General features: G+C 44.2%; 1 protein-coding gene across 1 annotated transcript in view; it reads right to left on the reverse strand.

The window, feature by feature from the left end:
* Positions 1–20,052, reverse strand: part of LOC146203254 (E3 ubiquitin-protein ligase MARCHF6) — a 139,566-nt gene that overhangs the window by 62,503 nt on the left and 57,011 nt on the right. The window contains exons 13-14 of the mRNA XM_084588618.1: positions 18,010–18,213; positions 9,101–9,252 (exon numbers count right to left, since the gene is read on the reverse strand). Coding sequence (XP_084444744.1) covers positions 9,101–9,252; positions 18,010–18,213 — 356 coding nt within the window. The remainder of the gene's footprint in view (positions 1–9,100; positions 9,253–18,009; positions 18,214–20,052) is intronic.

A 20,052-nucleotide genomic window follows, 5' to 3' on the forward strand; every position in this document is an offset into this window, starting at 1 on the left:
CCTGCATCACCGCCGATGTTTCAACTGAGTCAAATGCTTTTTCGTAATCAATGAATGCTATGTATAAAGGCTGATTATATTCCGAGCATTTTTCTATCACCTGATTGATGGTATGGATATGATCGATAGTAGAGTACCATTTCCGAAAACCTGCTTGATCATTTGCTTGATTGCAGTCTAAGGTTGTCCCGATTCTATTAGCGATTACCTTAGTAAATGCCTTATACGTAACAGACAGTAAGCTGATTGGTGTGTAATTTTAGGGTCCTTAGAGTCCCCTTTCTTATGAATGAGGATAATGTTTGCATTCTTCCATGGTTCCGGTACCGTCGATGACACCAGGCACTGCGTATACAGGGTGGCCAGTTTCTCTAGCACGATATCCCCCCCGTCCTTTAGCAAATATGTAGTTATCTGATCCTCTCCAGCTGATTTCCCCCTTTTCATAGTTTCTAATGCTTTCTTGACCTTGTCCTTCGTCACTGGTGGAACGTCTGACTGTTTTTCCCTGCCACCAATCTCGTTACGATCCTGACTACTTTGGCTGCTGTAGAGATCTGTATAGAACTCCTCGGCTACTTTGACTATATTGTCCATGTTCGTGATGACGTTGCCCGCCTTGTCCCTTATCGCATACATCTGGTTTTTGCCTATGCCCAATTTCTTCTTTACCGCTTTAAGGCTTCCCCCGTTCTTTACAGCATGTTCAATTTTCTCCATGTTATACTTCCTTATATCAGCCACCTTGCGCTTATTGATTAGCTTTGATATCTCGGCCAATTTGATCTGGTCTGTTCGATTGGAAGCTTTCATACTCTGGCGTTTCTAAATCAAATCTTTCGTCTCTTTAGACAGCTTACCGGTATCCTCTCTAACTATCCTACCACCTACTTCTACCGCACACTCAGTAACGATATCTCTGAAATTATTGTTCATTGCTTCTAGGGTAATGTCGCCATCCTCGGTTAGAGCTGAATATCTATTCTGTAGCGAGATCCTGAATTCTTCTGCCCTCCCTCTCACCGCTAATTCGTTGATGTGTTTCTTTCTTACTAATCTGTTGCGTTCCTTCTTCAGATTTAGGCTAATTCGGGACCTCACCATCCTGTGGTCACTGCATCGCACTTTCCCTATTACCTCTACATCTTGCACAATGGCAGGGGTTGAACACATTATGAAGTCAATTTCATTTTTAGTCTCCCCGTTAGGACTTTTACATGTCCATTTCCGGTTCTTCCGTTTGCTGAAGAAGGTATTCATGATTCTTAAGTTATTGCGCTCTGCAAACTCAACTAGTAACTCCCCCCCTGTTATTCCTAGAGCCGATGCCATAGTCACCTACTGCCTGGTCTCCTGCCTGCTTTTTCCCTACCTTGGCATTGAAGTCGCCTATTAGTACAGTATACTGCATCTTTATTTTTCGCATTGCCGATTCTACATTGCAATTGCTTTAGATAAGCGGTTTTATTAACACCAGTACAATCATCATAAATATTGTACAAGAATTTCCGCCTGCAGATTTTTCTCTGAGTGCAATATCACAATATGCATTTTTTAAGTAAAACTCCAATGTCTGCCTGTGTGCACCAACAACTTGCACAATGAAGCGATGCTGTGCTTCCGCATGCTGATCCTTCTAAGACTAGTTCATGGCATCAACGTAACGGGACTTCGATTTCATGAAAACTGCTAATAGCGAATAATTTGCAGTATCAGTGTACTATATGGAGGTTTGACTGTACTCCCGGGCAGAGGCACATTACTTTGCACTTTCTTTAAAGCCTCACCGTACTCTATGTACTCCCACAACAAAAACATACTTAAAATTCACACTGCAGTATGAAATTTGTCAACTTATACATCACTGGAACAAAACAGGAAAGGTACATTTCAAAGACAAACATGATACGAACATTCCATACACAAGCATACAAAAAAGGACATAACACAAATGATACATTTTAAATGGGGGTGTGGGAAAATATGTTTTCTGAATAGGAATCGAATATGAATATGGGATAAAATGCCTCCAAATATAAAATATCTGACCAAAGAAAAAAAAAATTTTAAATACCAAACAATGTTCAAAATTTTATTTGTAACTATGTCTAATGTGAATTCTGAACTAAGCTAGAACTGCACAGAAGTGTATGCTCTACTGAAAAATCCAGTATAAATTATATACAGAATTCTGTATACTAGGTTGCTGTACAAGAAGGACCTGCATAAAACTGAGTGGAGCTGCCATATTGCTGCTAAATACAGCAAGATGGCAAAAAAAATGGCCCAACTATCTGAAAGCTCAAATTTTTTAATGGGCCTGAAAAAACTGCAGAAAACTGCTTGCATCACAGTAATTTTATCTGATAACGCCTGTATGATAGATATCTGCATTTGAGATGAAACTGAAGTAAGAATGATGTTTTCTCCCAGTTTCGTTAGGCGCTTTGTTTTGCGCACACCATCGGGAAGGCCACACTTCACAAAAAGGAAGGTCCCCCTCTTCACAAAACGGCCCTGTTATGTTTTGAGGATGCTTCACAGCACACATAATTTGGTCAAGCATTGCACTGAAGCAATGCAGTGCAGTGAAAGTGTGGCGACTTCTGTATGTTTCGGTGTATTTGGCAATTTTCGGACACTACTTAGGAAATTCCAGATATCAGTTTTTCAAATATGAATAGAATAACAAACATTGGATCCGTACTCAAAATTTGAATATTCACACAACACTAATTTTCGGACTACTAGCTGGTTTGGGCACTCCTCTTTTCTTTCAATTATAGGATGTACAGTCAGGGACAAAAGATTGTGGGATGCAGATTTGTGGAAAAAAAATTTGTTCACTGCCTTGCTAGTTTTTCTTGTGATGTTTCTTTCTCTGAATGAGGCGTGCGTGTCCTCTTGTGATTCAGCACATTTCATTCACTATGTCTGCCCAGTCCAAAATAAATATTTTTCCACTAATTTGCATCCCGCAAACTTTCGTCCCTGACTGTACATATCTGCGTGAACTGGCAGTTTACCTATGGATAACTTCTTATGCTAGCATGGCATACCCTTACGTATGGCACAGTGATGACCCTACCTAACTTGCACTTGCTTTCGCCTTCTATGAATTATGTTGGTTACTACTTCTGTGGTTTGCTACCTGTACTGCAGTTTTGACAAACACTTACAAGCAGAGAGCTGCACCCCTAAGATGTCTGTCAATCCTAATCAATACTGCACTTTTACACCCCATATCTATTGATTACCTCAGGTTTTTCCTATTCTATTAGGCCTGCTGTATATTTCAATTATATTTGCTCCCTTCCTACAATCCCAATAAAGAATGACATTGCCCCTACGTGGGGAACAAATAAAAACTTCATATCATGCACGAAGAAAATCGATCAGATGCCTGCTGTATGGCACAGAATATATCATAGCATGGTTATTCATCCTTTCTAAGAATTGTTCAATGTAAAATAATCATAAGCACACATATGACATCCTTTGAAAAAAAAAAAACAGCAAGGAGCATGACCTCTTAATACAGCAACCTTCAGTGGCAATGGCAAGTGAAGGTTACTAATTTCCCAACAGTTTTCAAATATTGGTGCCAAGCCATAAAGGTCCTCAATTTTTTACAACCTTCGTCTTATGCATGCCTTTACATTTCTTTCCCATCTGGCACTACAAAAGGGTAGCCCCTCGCTACTTTCATAGGCACATACATTCAAGTAGACTGTCTCTGGACTTTCATCTTGCCCTTAGAGAGGTAAATCCCGGCAACAGGTATAAACAACACTAGGATGATTACTTTCCTTTTTTCACAGCAGTAGTACAACACAACTCCACTGTTATGTTCCCAGATTCTATATTTTACTAGCTGCAACATCTTTGTGAGTAGGTCCCATCCCAGCTCCCATTGAAAACCATGCAATACAAGCTCAGCTGTTCGCTACAAATGCAGCAACTTTTCCACATACACTGTGAATGTCACTTCGCAATAGTGTTTCTTCACACTGTGCCAGCATTTTGACAACCTACGTTCAGCATGCACAGAACGGCGACAGGGCCGAAGCAGAACTTCATCAGTGCATGGCCACCAAAGTGTTCCGCAGCTTCCGGCCCGTTGAACCCAAGCTAACGCCCAGCACACTTATGGGCGCCGTGAATGTTGTCGAAGCTGTTAATGCAGTCCATTACCTCTGTGGCACAAGCATGAACAATCAAAGGCACAACAACATAACTATGCCATGGTAAATGCCATGTGGGCAGCATTGCACGAGCTGCAGTTGCACAGATTGGCTCCAAAGCGCCTCCGTCAGTCACGTTTCCTCTGTCACCAATAGCTTACAAATGTAACAGGTTCCAACAGACAAGAATTGTGTAGGATTACAATAGCTGCCACGAAAATAGCGCAGAAGCATGTACTTGTGCCCGTGACTAGCCCACTCTGCATGCCTACCCTCTTTGCTACTGCCTCCTTTTCACAAACAGCTGCACGGGCAGACCTACAGCCATCGCAGGGCGTTAAGGGATGATCTGTGAATGTAAATGATTGTGACTACCACGAGGTCTTCCAAATTTCAAAGAAGCATGTTCCACTTACTAGAAGCAGAAGAAAAACAACAGCAGCAAGCAACGACATACTTTGTTTTTTTTCACACACACTTCCTGGCCACTTTGTTTCCCGGCTGTCATATATTTTTCCATGGCCTCATGAACAATGTAACAGGGTGATCCTACTGTACTGTACTAGCCACAAGGCATGCAGTCATCCACACCTGAAGAACAATAATGTGTGCATGTGGCCCTCATGAAATTCTGTGCTCCAATGTAGTATGCAAGCATCAGTGCACACACAAAAACCCGACCAGAACCATTTTATGACATCTTTTATAAGTTACCTTTTCATGTAAAGCACATGCAGCAGGCAACATGCAAGGTCAAATACACACAAGACTGCAGGCTGGGAATATTTACTGGAGACTACACTTTTTTGAATCTCACCAGTACTGCAAAACCTACTGAAAACCTAGGCACAGTCAACACCAAGGCATGTTTCTATGAGTGCAATAAAATCTGGATTGATGCCAACATGTAAAAGAATTAAAGTGTGGGTTACAAATGAAATAGGTAAGAGACATGTAAGGTCTGCACTCTCATGACTTAATGAAAGGTTAGGCACACTGATATGTTCAACCAGAAGAGCATCAGGGCAAATAAGCTATTGGCAATGGCTTGACAATCATTCCTAATCCATGTTTCAAGCAATCCTGAGAAAATTTAGGTGCCACGGGCAGCACATCATTCTGCTAAACTGCAAGTTCTGAACTGCCAATTCCAAGGCTATGAAGCCTTCCAGGCTTCCTTTCAACAGCTATTTAATCCCAAGTACACAGGAAAGAAGAGACGATACTGGGACTAACTCTCAGCTCAGCTTGGTTGAAACCGCGTTAGCTTTGCGCATATAGAAAGCAGGAAAAAAAAAATAATCACCTTATACAAAACAGAATCAAAAGCCATCTGTTTTGCCAACAGTGCCACTGACAGCATGGTAACTCAAACCTCCAGGCTTGTCAATTATAAAAAGATTTGATTAGCTCATGCCAGGTCTGGTCTTTCTGGCCTGTACAAGACAATTTTGTGGTCAAGCTCCGAGACACACCTGCACTGCATTCCTCGCAGTTCAATAAAATGTTGGAAAAGGGCAAATCTTTTATGGCGTCTTTCTCAGCCTTCCACTCCAAGAGAACACAAGATCACACCCACTATGTAAGCCATAGTGGGTGTGATCTTTCACGCGCATTTTATCCTTAAACAAATATACATGTGCAATTCTGGGTTCTTTTACGTCGGATAGACCGTTTATTTTTCTTATCTGTGTGAAAGGTGTAACTTTACTACGTTCTCTGATGGTTTTTGAGGTTTGAACAAATAAATAGAGCTTGTTCGATATTCAATGCCTGCATTGGCCATTCCTACCTCTGTTCTTGTGTTTACTGCACTGTGATGGTACCATATTTACTTAACGTTATGCGAGTTTCTTTAAAAACAGATGCAATAAATCACCTCTATGTTATAAATTAATATTATGCAGGTACAAAAGCCCTGTTAACGCTCATACTGATTAATGCATCACATAGATTGGCCACCAACTTCAAGATAATGATGAAAGCCCCCTTAGTTGCCTATGCATCAAAAATCCAACACAACATGAGCTTAAAAAAAATGAATAAATGAATAAATAAAAATAACAACCAAGTTGGAATTCTGCATAGGTTAACCAACAGAACTTCTAAAACACCAACATTCAACTAATGTGCCTGGTATGGCACATCATATATCGGGGCAGTGGCAAAGCAGTGTGAAACTCTTAACCCTTTCACTGCCAATTTTTTGGGGGACTGCTGAACACTCCTTACTGGTTTTTTTTGCATGCCGGCTGGAATTTTTTTTATAACATGTTAGGTGGAAATTATACACTTGTAATGCACCACAATGCTCTGCAGGACATGTTTATTAAATATATTTATTACGCACGGCGGGTTTCCTATTGTAGCCCATATTCATAGGTGGCAGGATCACTACTTCGCTGTCTTCGCTGCTCAGCTGCTTCACCGCTGTCACTTTAATCTGAGTCAGAATTAATCGGCAGTTTCTCATTTTCTTTGCCCATCAAACCATGGATGCATGTGGCACGCTGCCTTGCCATGGCTGCACTGCTGACAATAAAGCGGCGCAGTGTTGATGACGGTGATGAAGCAGATGGAGACACATCCGCTCCATATGCTGTTTCAAATTCACCCTGCATGTTTTCTGCATTTATGTGGCTTCTCCACAGACAGCGCGACATGTCCACATGATTATTTTTATGCGAGTAGTACGGCAGTGGTAGGGAGTGAAGTATAGAGGCAACACGCGTATACTCGTAAGTGACAAGGAGTGTGCATGTGTGGTCTCCTGAGATGTCTCGGGAGTGGCAGCAGTTAAAGGGTTAACAAACAAGGCTACACTTGCACATCCAGTGCGAATTCAATACTTCACGCAGACGAAAGCACGGTGAAATATGAGAGACTTAAAGGCCTTAGCTTGATTCCATTAGCATTCACAAATACCCTGGACATCAACAGTGAGTCACAACTGAACAGCAAAAGCCTGCTTCGGGTGCATGCAAAGCTTGGCACTGGTACTGCAAGTGAAAATTTACTGCCACTGCTCTTCGCAATTGGCATCTGACGGAGTTTTCAAAAACAACAAATTTGCATAGTGCCACACAATATTTCGACACCTAAGTGCGTAATACAACTACTTACGTAAATGCTGCTAAGAGTGGTCGCCAACTTTCGGAGTGATTACCCACTCCATGGTTGAGTAAATGGGAGCAATTTCATTTTTATGACAAAGCACATGGTCAAAGCAAGGTGAGGCGACCTCACCTTGCTTTTCCATAAAGATGAGACAAAAGAATGCCATTTTTTTTTATGTTCATACAATTTCTACCCAGCTTTCAATATATTACGGTCTCATTCCTGACATTAAATTTGTGTATTGAATTTTGTTTAGCGCATTACATTAGTTTTCCTTTTCTTGCTTCAAGCCGTTGAAGTAATCTCTCGCATTACAATTGCGGTCATGTTGCATTTCCGTAAATACAGTAAATCGTGACCAACCCGTTTGGCTCTATGGGAGAGCCTTCCAGCCGCTATGACTAAAGAGCTCGTAACCTCCCTTCGGCCTATTCTGATACCAGCCTCAGTTTTGAATTTCTGTGGCCAGAAATGGTGCAGAACAGCAATATGTGGCTGCCGATCATAGCAAGTAGCAGAATTAATGCGCGTGAAATGCTGAGATGAAAGCTCATGGTGCAAAGCTTCCCTTTCTCTGTTCAAAGGAAAATGCCACAATGACAGCAATGCACAGTAGTGCCCCATGACATGTGCCTATGACATGGAATGGATGCACAAAAGTACTTTGACTTGAAGCACTTTAGTTCCTTTTTATTTCAGCTAACCGAGCACAACACTGTTCATGCATGAAAAGAGGCTCTCAATCTGAAAAGCACTGTATGGTCCTCTGAAGCACATTTGACGGGTCTCACATTTTCTTTAGGGTAACTTTTTTTGCCTCTTCAGTAGTTGATGCTCTTCAGTAGTGTAATCCAAAAGAAGGTTTTTAACCAGTATGAACTTCCCTCTTAAGAATGCTGCAGTGTCCATGGTCAACAAAGTCAAACCCAGATCTATATCAAATCCAGGTATGCCAAATAACCCGGTTATCATCAACAGCAAACACATCCCCTTGAAGATCCCATGCAAAAGCATATTACTTTCATTTGCGCTCACTGAACTCCTGTTAAGCAGAGCATTCAATACAGAGAACGCTGTGGTGGACCCCTGCAACAAGTGGTGCTTCTCCTAGTGGCCTTCCTGCGATCACTTTCCTCATGCACAGCCTTGTACACTTACTGGCAGCACTAGAGCGGTGCGAGGATACTGCAGAACCTCATGACGAGGGGAACACCTGGGGTGTTGTCGTAGGCAGCCTTTTGGTCTGGTGCACCTATTTCCAATGCAACACCACTGTCCCGTGAAAAGCCGGCATGCAGTGCACTTGCCATGCAGTGAAGCCAACCAAGCTGACTGAAGGCTTGCAGTGGCTCTAACAAGGCCTATTTGGCTTGCTTCTTTGCTGCTGCAGAAACCCACTGCACCTTGGTTTTAAAGACAGGCTGTCATATTCTTAGCATGATGGCAACAGGATTAAGCCTCTCGTGAAAGGTGGCAATTGTAGCTCCAAAACATTATCCATCACGCTAAGATGTGAAGCAAGCAAGGCGTTCCCCACCAAGCAAGGAGGACTGCACTGCCAGTATACATTGGCAGGTGGCACACTGCTGCAGGAATTTCTCCACTAGCATAGCTGCACTGCTTTCATGCTCCCAGAATGCAGACAGGCTTATGTACTGCTATGTCTTATATGACGATATTTGGGGATTCATGCATATTATGATCCGTTCCAGTTCCATATACATGAGGTATGCCAGTAAGGTCAGAATCAGTATGAACATGTATACTGTACAGCAACTCACAAACAAGAAAACACTTACCTGGAAATGAGCACGTGGTATGGAAGAAAGCCTGGCAGGAGGAACTGAATTAGTCTCACGGGCACCCAAACCATTAGCAGCACTGTGGTGCCGAAGATCACCAGTGACACCAGAAAGCGGCGCACATGTTGCAGAATAGGCAGATGGATCATCTGTTTAGCCAAAAGACAACAAATGAGAATAGCAGTTTTAATGTACAGATGTGCCAGAGAAAATTGTTTGGGCAAGAAGGCAAGTATATTAAGCATGGTACCTAATGCATTTCTCAGAAATAACTGTTTCACTGTCAGAAAAAGCTGGCAGGTAGTTTTCTCACAGTGCATGGTCTCTCCACTTTTGCTCACGACTGTACCTGCGTTTTCAGCAACTGCAGCAAATGAAATGCAAACAGCGAAGCACGTGACCAAAGGTCTAGTATAGACAAACGTCAGCCTGCGACGTCAGTGGAGGTGCAGCGGCACTGGCAACAGCAGTGACTTTTGGGGTGTACACCGGGCCGACTGCACTGGATGCGCGGCACATGCTGCAATTTCTAGGATAATTCCAGATATTCCTGGAAGCTGTGGTGCGGGTACAAAAAGAAAATGGTACTTATTTTCACATGTTTCTTACAGTCGGATAAAATGTGAGCGAAGGGCAGTGATGTTGAGTGCAACAAGTGGACCCTTCGAAGATGGATTGCCTTCGCAGCTAACGTGTGTTGCACTTCTGCACTGAAACTTGATCAGATAGTTTGCTATTCTTGATTTTCGCGGTTGCTTTTCGGCCACATGACAAAGAGCACAATAACAAATGCCTGCAGCTTGTGCACATATTGTTGTATATACTATCAATTCACAAAAAGTTTTGATGCAACATTTCATGTGCGCATATGATCTTAATCGAAGGCAGTAAAGACGCGCTGTGACATATCCCATTCACCTGCAGTACTGCTCGTGTATATGTTCGTACAAAAAAGGACACAAAAGCTGCTGTAATGGTAACTGGAGTTACCTTGAGCGGTGATATTGTCGAAACATACAGGCCGGGATTTGTGAAGTAGCGTTTTTGTTTTCACTATCGCGAGTTTCAAATAGTGACTGATCATCACCGGTCCTAGAAAGCGAGTAAACATCGTTAAGATCCTGGGAAAGTCACGCAGTGAGATTTCTCAGATTAAATTTTCTTTTGAAGGTCATTAGGAACCTGACGAACGAATTAAATATCCACTTACAACCTAGCTCTGATCAAGCAGAATATTTAAGTATGGTATGTATGGTATATGAAGTTTAATGTTACAAAGTTGATTCGGCTATGAGCGGTGCAAAATTAGCAGAATAAGATGACGTGCATTTGAATAAAAAAAAAGATCACCACATCGCTTAAATTGCGCTGTAAGCGATCGTGGATCCCATATGCACCTCTCCTATAAAGAGAACAAAATGAAAGCATTCTTAAAAGCCTTCATGTGTATATTAACCTGTAAATTACCTTGAAGCGCCAGGACCATGAAACAGATGTGAAACGTCTCTTTTTGTAGAGTAGATAAAACAAGCTGGTAGAGCATTATAGGCAAAGGTTACAAAGAACTAAAAGACTGAGTTTTTATTCAATTAAATTCTGTCACTTAAGTTGGAGATACAATGAGCTAGAAATACGATTTCTAGCTCCCTGCAGTTGTCGGTAATAATGTTCTTTAAAGTGAAGGTGCTTGGAGCAGCAGAAAGCCCATCAAGAGTCATCATATGAAAAACACATTTCCAGTCATTCATATCGTTGTCCTCCTTTCCTGCGCTAGCAATAGGCCAGGAAGTTGAACAGTGCTAACTATTAGTTTTTCTTATACATTGCACTTTTTCGTTTTCAGTTAACTTGATCAGTCACTATACAGCCAACCCCCGTAGCCGCATGCTGTTCAGGCCACGGAGAAGGAAGCCAATGCAGCTTTCCGCCGGGTAATTCCAGCAGTAATCGGCTACAAAAGTGCTGAACTACTCTCCATGCATAAATCAAACAATTTCTACGCATAAGCGAAGCTTACGCTTCAGAATATTCGCATGCGCAAACTGGTTTTGAAGGCAAAGTCGCTTGGCGCAGTGTAGGCATGCTGCGTTTTTGTCTACACCCCATGTCGCTGCCGATCGCAGCACCACCTTTGTTTACAAACATGACGCTTGTCTATAGGCACCGTGCAGAAACCCAGGGGGCAGCACTCGCGGCGAACAGGCAGCGCCACGAGTGAGCGCCGGAACAGTTTGATAGGGAGACGCGCGGCCGCCTGGGCAGGGCGCGCGCTTGAAAAAGGCGGCCTGCGCAGCGAAATGGTAGCAATTTCAGCCAGCTTGAGCAACGTAGCGAAGCACAAACAATGCGAGAGCCACACGACACAAGACGCAGAGACAGGGACGAGCCCTGGCCGCCTGTTGGGCATTTATTTCTAGGCTAGAAACACGCGAAACGGAAGACGACAGGAGAAGCGCGCGCAGTTGGAAAAGGCCGAGCACGAAACGAAGGGGGTAGGAGGGTGGGGGGCGTAAAAAACACGATAAAAATGTAAAATACAAAAAAAAAACATTTTTGGCGAACGCCCCTCCTCCCAAGTGTGGTACAGCTTCACAAAGGCCAGCTCGAACGCCCCAAGCGGGGGTGGGTGAGAAAAAAAAAAAAAGAAGAAGAAGAAAAGCTGCAGGGAATCGAGTGGCCGAGAAGGACGGAACCAGTATGGGAGAAGAATAGGAATGAATGAAGCTGTAGTCGGAGAAGAGAAAAAAGCCTAAAAAATAAAAAGCGACAAGCCTGAAGACTCGAGAACGCGATTACGGGGGCCTGAAAATGCCGCAGGCACTTATATTAAGCAAACGGATTTTGAAGAGCTTTAGCTGTTTTCTGGTGAGGCGGTTGCCACTTTTCTCAACGATAAAGGAAAGGATGGCAGATAGCACGCTGTCGCTGATACAGCGACACAGCTATGAGAATGAAAACTCCCTTACAGCGCTGCACAAACACTCTACAGTTTCCAATACACATGCATGTCTTCCTCTCTGTCACATGTCAGAATTGTAGCATGCTTAATTTTCTTTTTCGTCGAAAGAACGTCCTGCCTCATCCCGACTTGAATGCTAGTTTTCTTTTGTTTGTTTTTTTAACGATCCTTAATGCCTCTTTAACGGTACTTTCAAGTCCTCTGACACAAAATTAAGTTTTGACAGGGGAAGGTAACAGGTGGCAGTCAGCCGCTCGACAACTTGTTTGGAGCAGGATGGCATGTAATGAATGCCAGATCCGTTCAGTGTGTTCACAAATAAGTAAAAAAAATATACATTCATTTTTTTTACTTATTTACTACTACAATCTCGATTGAGCAGTATCGCATGAGAAACAGCTTATCATTCGAGGTTCAACAGCTCAGTAGACATCAAAATGTCATTAACACAACTAAATGAATAAAGCTTATGGAATGGCATCTAGCTCCTGAGTCCCATCTACAGAGGAGGGCGAAGCGGACAGCGAAGGAAAAGAAAAAAAAAGAACGAGCTGAGAGGGAGGAAAAAAAATAATGAAAGCAAGCAAGCAAGCAAAAAAAAAAAAAAGTTGGCAAGGTACATTCGCGAAACTAAGTGCGCAAGACATAGTAAATGCGCCATTAATACGCTCCATTCCTGTTGATTACTCTCTGCATTGTACTGGTGCTTATGCAAGCTATCGTAGACAGGGAGATATAGACCACAAAACAGCATACATAAAAATTATGCCATGAACTCACGAGCGCGGCCCACTGGGCGCGCACGGTGGTCTGAGTAGCACTGATGCGAGTTGCCCAATTTCTTTAAATATATATATATATATATATATATATATATATATATATATATATATATATATATATATATATATATATTTTTTTTGCAGGTTGAGAAAGGATGCTAATGTAGGTGAAGGTATAGTGTGTCCTCTTTCGAAAAAAATGCTTCGCGGTAAATCTGGACGCGGCAATACCCGGACATGATTGCCAGCTCACTGCTCGTTGGAAGGCAGCGATTCGCACTTAGCGTATCTTCGCGTCGTAAAGCTTATTCGGTGACGCGAAAAATATGTTATCAGGCCAGTGAAAATGTGTGCGGCAGCAGCAATGCAAGGACTGCAACCTAGCAATTCATTTGTAACCATACAATGCCGCGAATCGAAAGAACGAACGGCAAATGCGCCCCACGCACAGCAGATCCGCCGCGTCACCGCTGCACGGCCGGGCGCACGTCTCCCTACCAAACTGTTCTTCCCGCCGCGAGGGGCGCGCGCGTCGCACCGCGAGTTACTCCTGCACGGTGCCTATATGCAGTCTGCCCCTCATGCTCGTCTGGTTTGTGATGGCTTTGCCTCTGTTTTCTTCAGTGCTTGTTTTCTCACTCTGCCACTGGCGCACAACCCGATGCTGGTAACATAATGACGACTGAGGCAAGATCGAAGCACTGCAGGCCAGGCAACTAAGGGCACCCACTTCACCCACACTGCTGCTGGCAGCAAAACCACACTTCGCAAGTTACGATCAGTGGGAAGTGTGAATGTGGCGCTCAAGAGGCAAAGCTAAGAAACAAAAGCAAAAAAAAAAAAGGAGCATAACTATTGCTTGGATGACGACCAGCAGATGGCACAACCTTGACATTCGTCCATGTGTTCCAGTGCTCACATTTTATTTGTTGCTGATAGTACCTCTGGTCAAAGCCTTCAATGTGGATGAAAAAATATATACTGCTTGTAAACAGTGCAGAAAAAAATTATTCGAAATGAATTTGCCCCAACTGAAATTCTTCTTGCAGGATGAACGAAAGAAGATTAGCTTGTTCTGAGCGCTGAATGAGGGAATCTGCTGACTATAATAATTAAAAAAAAAAAAAAAAGATACGGAGAGCATTTAAGACTGCTTACATGCTGAAGGCAAAAGCATGAATTTGCCATCCTGGACTTTATTCATTTTATAATCTTATAAATTGTTTATTTTTAATTAAATTAATGTTCATTTTATTTTTTCACTATTAACATCCCAACTGCTGACTGCATTGCACATTTCACTACGTCCACCTGTATTCAGTTCACATCAACGAGCTTTGATGTCCTGTGGGTAGTGCGCCAGTCATGCAATCCGGTGGGTTCAACCCCCCCGACCTAATGCAAACTAAATTTCCTTTTCTGCTCAATTACTTTCCTTTGGCTACAAAACGCTTCCTGAAAAATTTGGCATCGTTAAGAATATTTCTGGCTTGTTTCTGAACCTGTGGTGTCATGTGGGCCAAGAAGTCCTTTCGAATTTGGTGCCGGTAGCTCATTAGTCTCAAGGCTTTTTGCAATGTTTGTTACTCCCTGCTATATGACTAAGTAGCAGGAGTACACTGCACATGTGAACTGAGTGAGTTCATTACCATTCAATTCTTAATTTGACTTCTCTTCTGCATTACAGTAGAACCCCGCTATAGTAAACTCGGATATGGTAAAAACTCGGATATATTAAAGTGAAACTGAAGTCCCAGTTCATCTTTCATAGACAACTGCACATTTTTTCCCCTTTATAGTAAAGACAGTTTTAGTAAAAATTGATTATAGTAAAGTGCGCCTGGCTGCGGCGACGACTCCCACAATATGACATCACCGCCCGTGCACTACCTAGAATCGCGAGGAAAAGATATTGCTACGAAGAGGACGAAGCGGGCAGTGGCGCGGGACGGAGTGGTCACGCAGGCCCGCTGGCCATTAAATCATATTTCATCGTCATATCATCAAGTCGTTCTGTTTCTGTTGTGTTGCCGTGTTCCATCGCTTGTAATGCTACCACGTAACATTTGGTTGGAGGTGCGGTTCATCCCCATCGTCGCCTTGCACCGTCGAAGCCAACCGTACGCCGGTTCCATCGGCCGAGAGCCCGTGGAGATCGCCGCCCAGCTTTGCCCCAGCCCTTTGTGCTCAGACCCGACCAGCCGCTCTCCCCAGCCCCGTCCCCAGCCCTGACCACAACACATGACGACCAGGAAGAGCCCAAAGCCGACCCGACCGACCTCACGACGAAGCGACCTCACGACCACTCGAGCGAAGACAGCACCCCCGCCCAAGCCGTTCTGCGTGTCCATGAGCCTTGGCCTTTGGCAAACGGTGAAGATTAGACTTGATGCTCCGGTGCAAGCATTCACCCATCTTCACATTAATTTTGGTGTCCAGCGTTTCATGTCCTAATCCTGTGTCTGTGTTCATCTTCACTTCATACAATGGATTTCTAGCAATCGATCGGGACGATCGCTCGGTGGCCCCGGGTAGTGCTACGAAGAGGGCGAAGCGGGCAGTGGCGCGTGGCGGAGCGCTCGCGCCAGGCCCGCTGGCCATTAAATCATATTTCATCGTCATGTTATCACGTCGTTCTGTTTCTGTTGTGTCGCCATGTTCCATCGCTTGTAATGCTACCACGTAACAATATTTTTGTATTTGAAAACAGAAAAATAACGCCCAGTGTCCTTTTAAGTGGCTTTAACACCAGGCTTAACAGCACTTAGAAGAAGCCTACTTTACGGAGGCCTTTGTGTCGTGAGGGAAAGCATGCAGCGCGTAGGGGAAAAAAAGTAAAGCTGTCTACGAACATGGAAAGGAGGCGGCGCAGTCCATTCAGAAATTAAGGGAGAGTAAAAGTGCCACAGTACTGTGCAGCACGAAGCATGAGGCAGGTAATAAAGTGATGATGTGATGTGAAGTTGTGATGTGATGATGTGATGTGATGATGTGATGAGCGGAGGCAAGTAGTGGAGGTGCAGCGTGTGTGGTCTTGCAGCACTTGACTGCCATGCGCATTTATCATTTATTACCTTTTAAAAAACAAAAACAGCAAGAAGTGACACCGTGTTCATGCAAAGCTTTGATTTTCACATGAAATCAAACTCTCTTGTATTCATAGCCACGTTGTTCTCATGCTTATGAGGTACTTCCACTAGACGTAAAAAATTTTTATAATTGAAAAACAAAAAAAAATGGCATGAAGAGATGATAAGAGAGTGTTTTTTTCATTAAGCGACAAGACGTGTTGAGTAAGTGGCCATTTAACTACCAGACAGCATCTTCAGGACCATATATCTCCAACGACTGATATAGTAAAGACCCTGATATAGCAAAGATTTTTGCTGGTCCCAGTCACTTTACTATAAAGGGACTCTACTGTACCTATCTGAGTCTTCATGAAAAAAACTAACAGAAGACTGCATACAATGAAAGACTGCAGACTTTCCTCAATTTCACTATATCCAGGTTTAAATGTGTAAGTTATTTTGTGAGAATAAAGAGAGATCATGCTGGAAAAATAACAATGTCAATGTTGGCCTTTTCCTTTGTACTGGACTACCACTGCATCAATAGCATGGTGAGCAGCCAAAAAAAGAAAAGAAAAAGAAAACAATGCAGAGGTGTACATATTGTGGGGATTGCGTTCTCTGAGCGGCGCGAAATATGCAGCCAGTACAGCTGTCTTGCTAGCTAGCGACCCCCTGTGGGGTCACTGCAAGAGGGAGGGGACGGCAGCCGCACTGCTGACCCCTCCTGAAGGGAGCTCTTCTGAGAAATGTTCCCGTAAAATTGTTCTTCCCGTGCCGGTCTCGCATTCTGATTGGGTCACCTCCTGGTGTTGTAATAAGCTCGCCGTGAGGCCGCGCACGGGAGGCAAACGGGAAAACCACCATGGACTCGGGCAGAAGCAGGAGCACACGTTTTTCCCTCCGAGTTCCCCAGCTTCGACCGGGGCGCCGCGGGTTCAGAACGTGCGCGCATCTTATATGCTCACCCGAGACATAACCCGAAAGGAGTCCGGCGCTCGCCTGTGCGATGCCGACGCTTCTGAGTCAGGAGGGCCTAGTTTAGAATGGCTCTCCATCACCGCTGGCCAGTGCCAATGGTGGTACGTGTTGAGCCATCGACGTGCGACCTGTGTCGTCAAAATGAGCTCTGCGCATCCCTCATCCTCCCTCGTTATGTGTCGCACGTGCTTTGACCCTATGGTTAGCCATGCGGCCTGCGAGCGCCCTTAGCTCCACCGCGGAAGCGTGAGTAGCCTTTGCATCGTGCACAAGGCACCGCGGCTCCGCTCTCAGGTGTTGTGGTTAGGCTATGAGTTTCTAGTGAGGTCTGGGGGATCAGTGCAGTGTTTGTGATACAGCTTTCTGTGTATTAAACATTTGTGCTCATAACTTGCGCTCTTGCTTCCTTCGGAGCGGAAGCACAGGCGCGCAGTGCATGCTGACTGGGCCCTCAGCTTGCTCTGGCCCAAGCCCGCGGTATGTGGGTGAGGTAGCCGCGTACCATCTAACAACAGCACACCTTTGAAAAATAGACCCACAATATAAACACAGCAACAGTAATAAGCATGACAACATGCACTTTGCTAATCACAAAAATACATGAAACTGCTCACTCAGAAATGCACTAATGCTGCTCTGCATTTGAGAAATGATAATATTGATTTTAAAAGCTATAAAGTTACTTCAAGAAAAAAGAAGAAAAAAAAAACAAACACTCTGTTTTTCGACCTTTCCAGGTTAAACCTGCTGTTTGATTCTATGTGTGCATGCAAATTCACCAATAGAAAGAGCAGCACCCTAAGAGCTTGGTGTGAAATGAAGAAACTTCTCTATGGTAATCAAGTTTGCATATGTAGCCAAGACACAATTCCCAGCTACAGCTAGAAGCTAGAAACTAGCAGCTAGTTACAGTTGCAAACGACTTTTGTTAATTTGTACTCGCTTAATTTTGAACATCTGGCTCCTTCGAATTGACCTTTCCAAAAAGTATATCAAAAGGTTCCCATTAATTCAAACCACACATAATTTGAGTAGATTTTCAGTTCCTTTCGGGTCCAAATTATAAACATTTGACAGTAACTGCCACAAATAAAACCATACAATGGGTCTTACCTCCTGTATTGGGTTGAAGTCTGGGTCATTGAGGTTCCGCAGAAACCACAGCAATCCTGGCCGAAGCACTTCACGCAGCAGCAGCACAAACGACGCAAAGTAAAAGACATAAACCATGCCAACCAGCCAGTGCAGAAACATAAACGTCCCAGGAGCCAATTGAAAACTGGATTCCCGATCTGACAAAGTGGCATCCAGCATACTCTGCAAAAAACCAGAATGCACAATTTTACTACAAGCTCCACATACAAATTTACGTCTGCACACGTCATAGGGGTGCAATAGCACAAAATGCTAAAGCAAAGTGGAGAGCTGGACAAGTTGTACATTATTTGTCTCAAAAGAAAAGCACGAACCAGATGACCACAAAGGAAGGCAGATGACCACACAACAGCTAGTGTTGTCTTACTTCCTTTTAGTGGCCGTCTGATTCAAGCTTTCCTTTTGAAATGTAAAATGCTGTCTTAGATTATGATTATAGCAATGCAGCCTTGCAGCAGCTAAGCATTCTCAGTAATTTTACAACTGCCGAGAGCCGACAGGGACATGCGTAACTGTCGCCTTATGAATGGCCAACTCAAACATGGGATGCCGCCATGTGCATTCTGCAGAACATGGGGTGAAAACTTGCCAGACCCCAACAAGGACAAACACTGCACTTATGGCTGCACTAAGGGCTGCACCTAAGAAAAAGAAAGGAAACGCATAAAGAAGGAATCCTTTATGCCAGCCAAGCAAACAGACCCCATCTCCACTGACAGAGCACAATCAAAGATGCATCGCTGCCCCCAAAGGTGTGACGTATGCGTGGTCACCGGCACTGAGGGAGCGATTCATACTGCTTCAAAGTTGGCACTTGTACTGCATGACTGCCTTGTAAGTGAAGAGGATTACATGAGAGATGGAAGAGCTGCGACAGCCTTGGAGGAGATACACTAGCTATCAGCTAAATACGCTAATGACTATGCACATGGGCAATATACCGTATTTACTCGCATAATGATCGCACTCGCGTAATGATCGCACCCCTGAATTTTGAGGTCAAAATTCCATTTTATAAATTCCCCGCGTAATGATAGCACCCCGAACATGGAGCCGCCTGGTGGTTGATCTGCAGTCATCCCGCAGCGAATGCATTCCGACGAGTTCCCAACCTAGTCTAGTAACGTTGGAGTTCCCATGATTCCATGCTTTGCGGCGTTCGCCATTTTGCAATTCGGCAGCGTCGTAACGTGCTTTGTGTTTTTGTGCGAGTTTACACCATTTCACCATGGGGCGGTATGCCAGTTACACCGCCATGTTCAAGCTCAAGGCTGTCGACTATGCACTGGAGCATGGCAACCGCGCTGCTGGTAGGCATTTCGGCGTGGACGAAATGAGGATACGCTATTGGAAGAAGCAGCGCGAGAAGCTGATGGCTACGAACAAGACACGGCGGGCTTTCCGTCGACCCAAAACGGGCAAGTTCCCTCGTGTTGAGGAGGCGGTCCTAGAATACGTGAGGGACCTGCGCAAGGATGGTTGTGCAGTGTCATTAGAAATGATACAGACGCAGGCGCGCACAACTGCCAGGAAGCTGGGAATCGCCGCAAAGGATTTCCGCGCTAGCTCCGGTTGGACGACTCGCTTTATGCGACGGAATGGACTTTCCCTGAGGCGGCGGACGTCGTCGTGCCAGCGGCTCCCATCCGCGTATGAAAGCAAAGTGATAGACTTCCATCACTTCGTCACTAGGCTTCGCGAAAAATGTGGTTACCTCATGTCGCAAATTGGAAACGCCGATCAAACTCCACTGACGTTCGACATGCCCCGGAATACAACTGTGAACGAGAAGGGTGCTCGGAGCGTCCTCGTGAAGACGTCTGGCGCAGAAAAACAGCGATGCACAGTCATGCTTGCTGTGACGGCCGACGGGCTTCCGCTGCCACCATACGTGATCTTCAAACGGAAGACTATTCCGAAGGGAAACTTTCCCCGTGGCATCCATATACGTGCACAGATGAAAGGGTGGATGACTGCAGACCTGATGGTCAACTAGATCAA

The sequence above is a fragment of the Amblyomma maculatum genome, chromosome 1, assembly GCF_055883805.1.
Source record: "Amblyomma maculatum isolate TAMU_Amacu chromosome 1, ASM5588380v1, whole genome shotgun sequence".
Lineage (NCBI taxonomy): Eukaryota > Metazoa > Arthropoda > Arachnida > Ixodida > Ixodidae > Amblyomma > Amblyomma maculatum.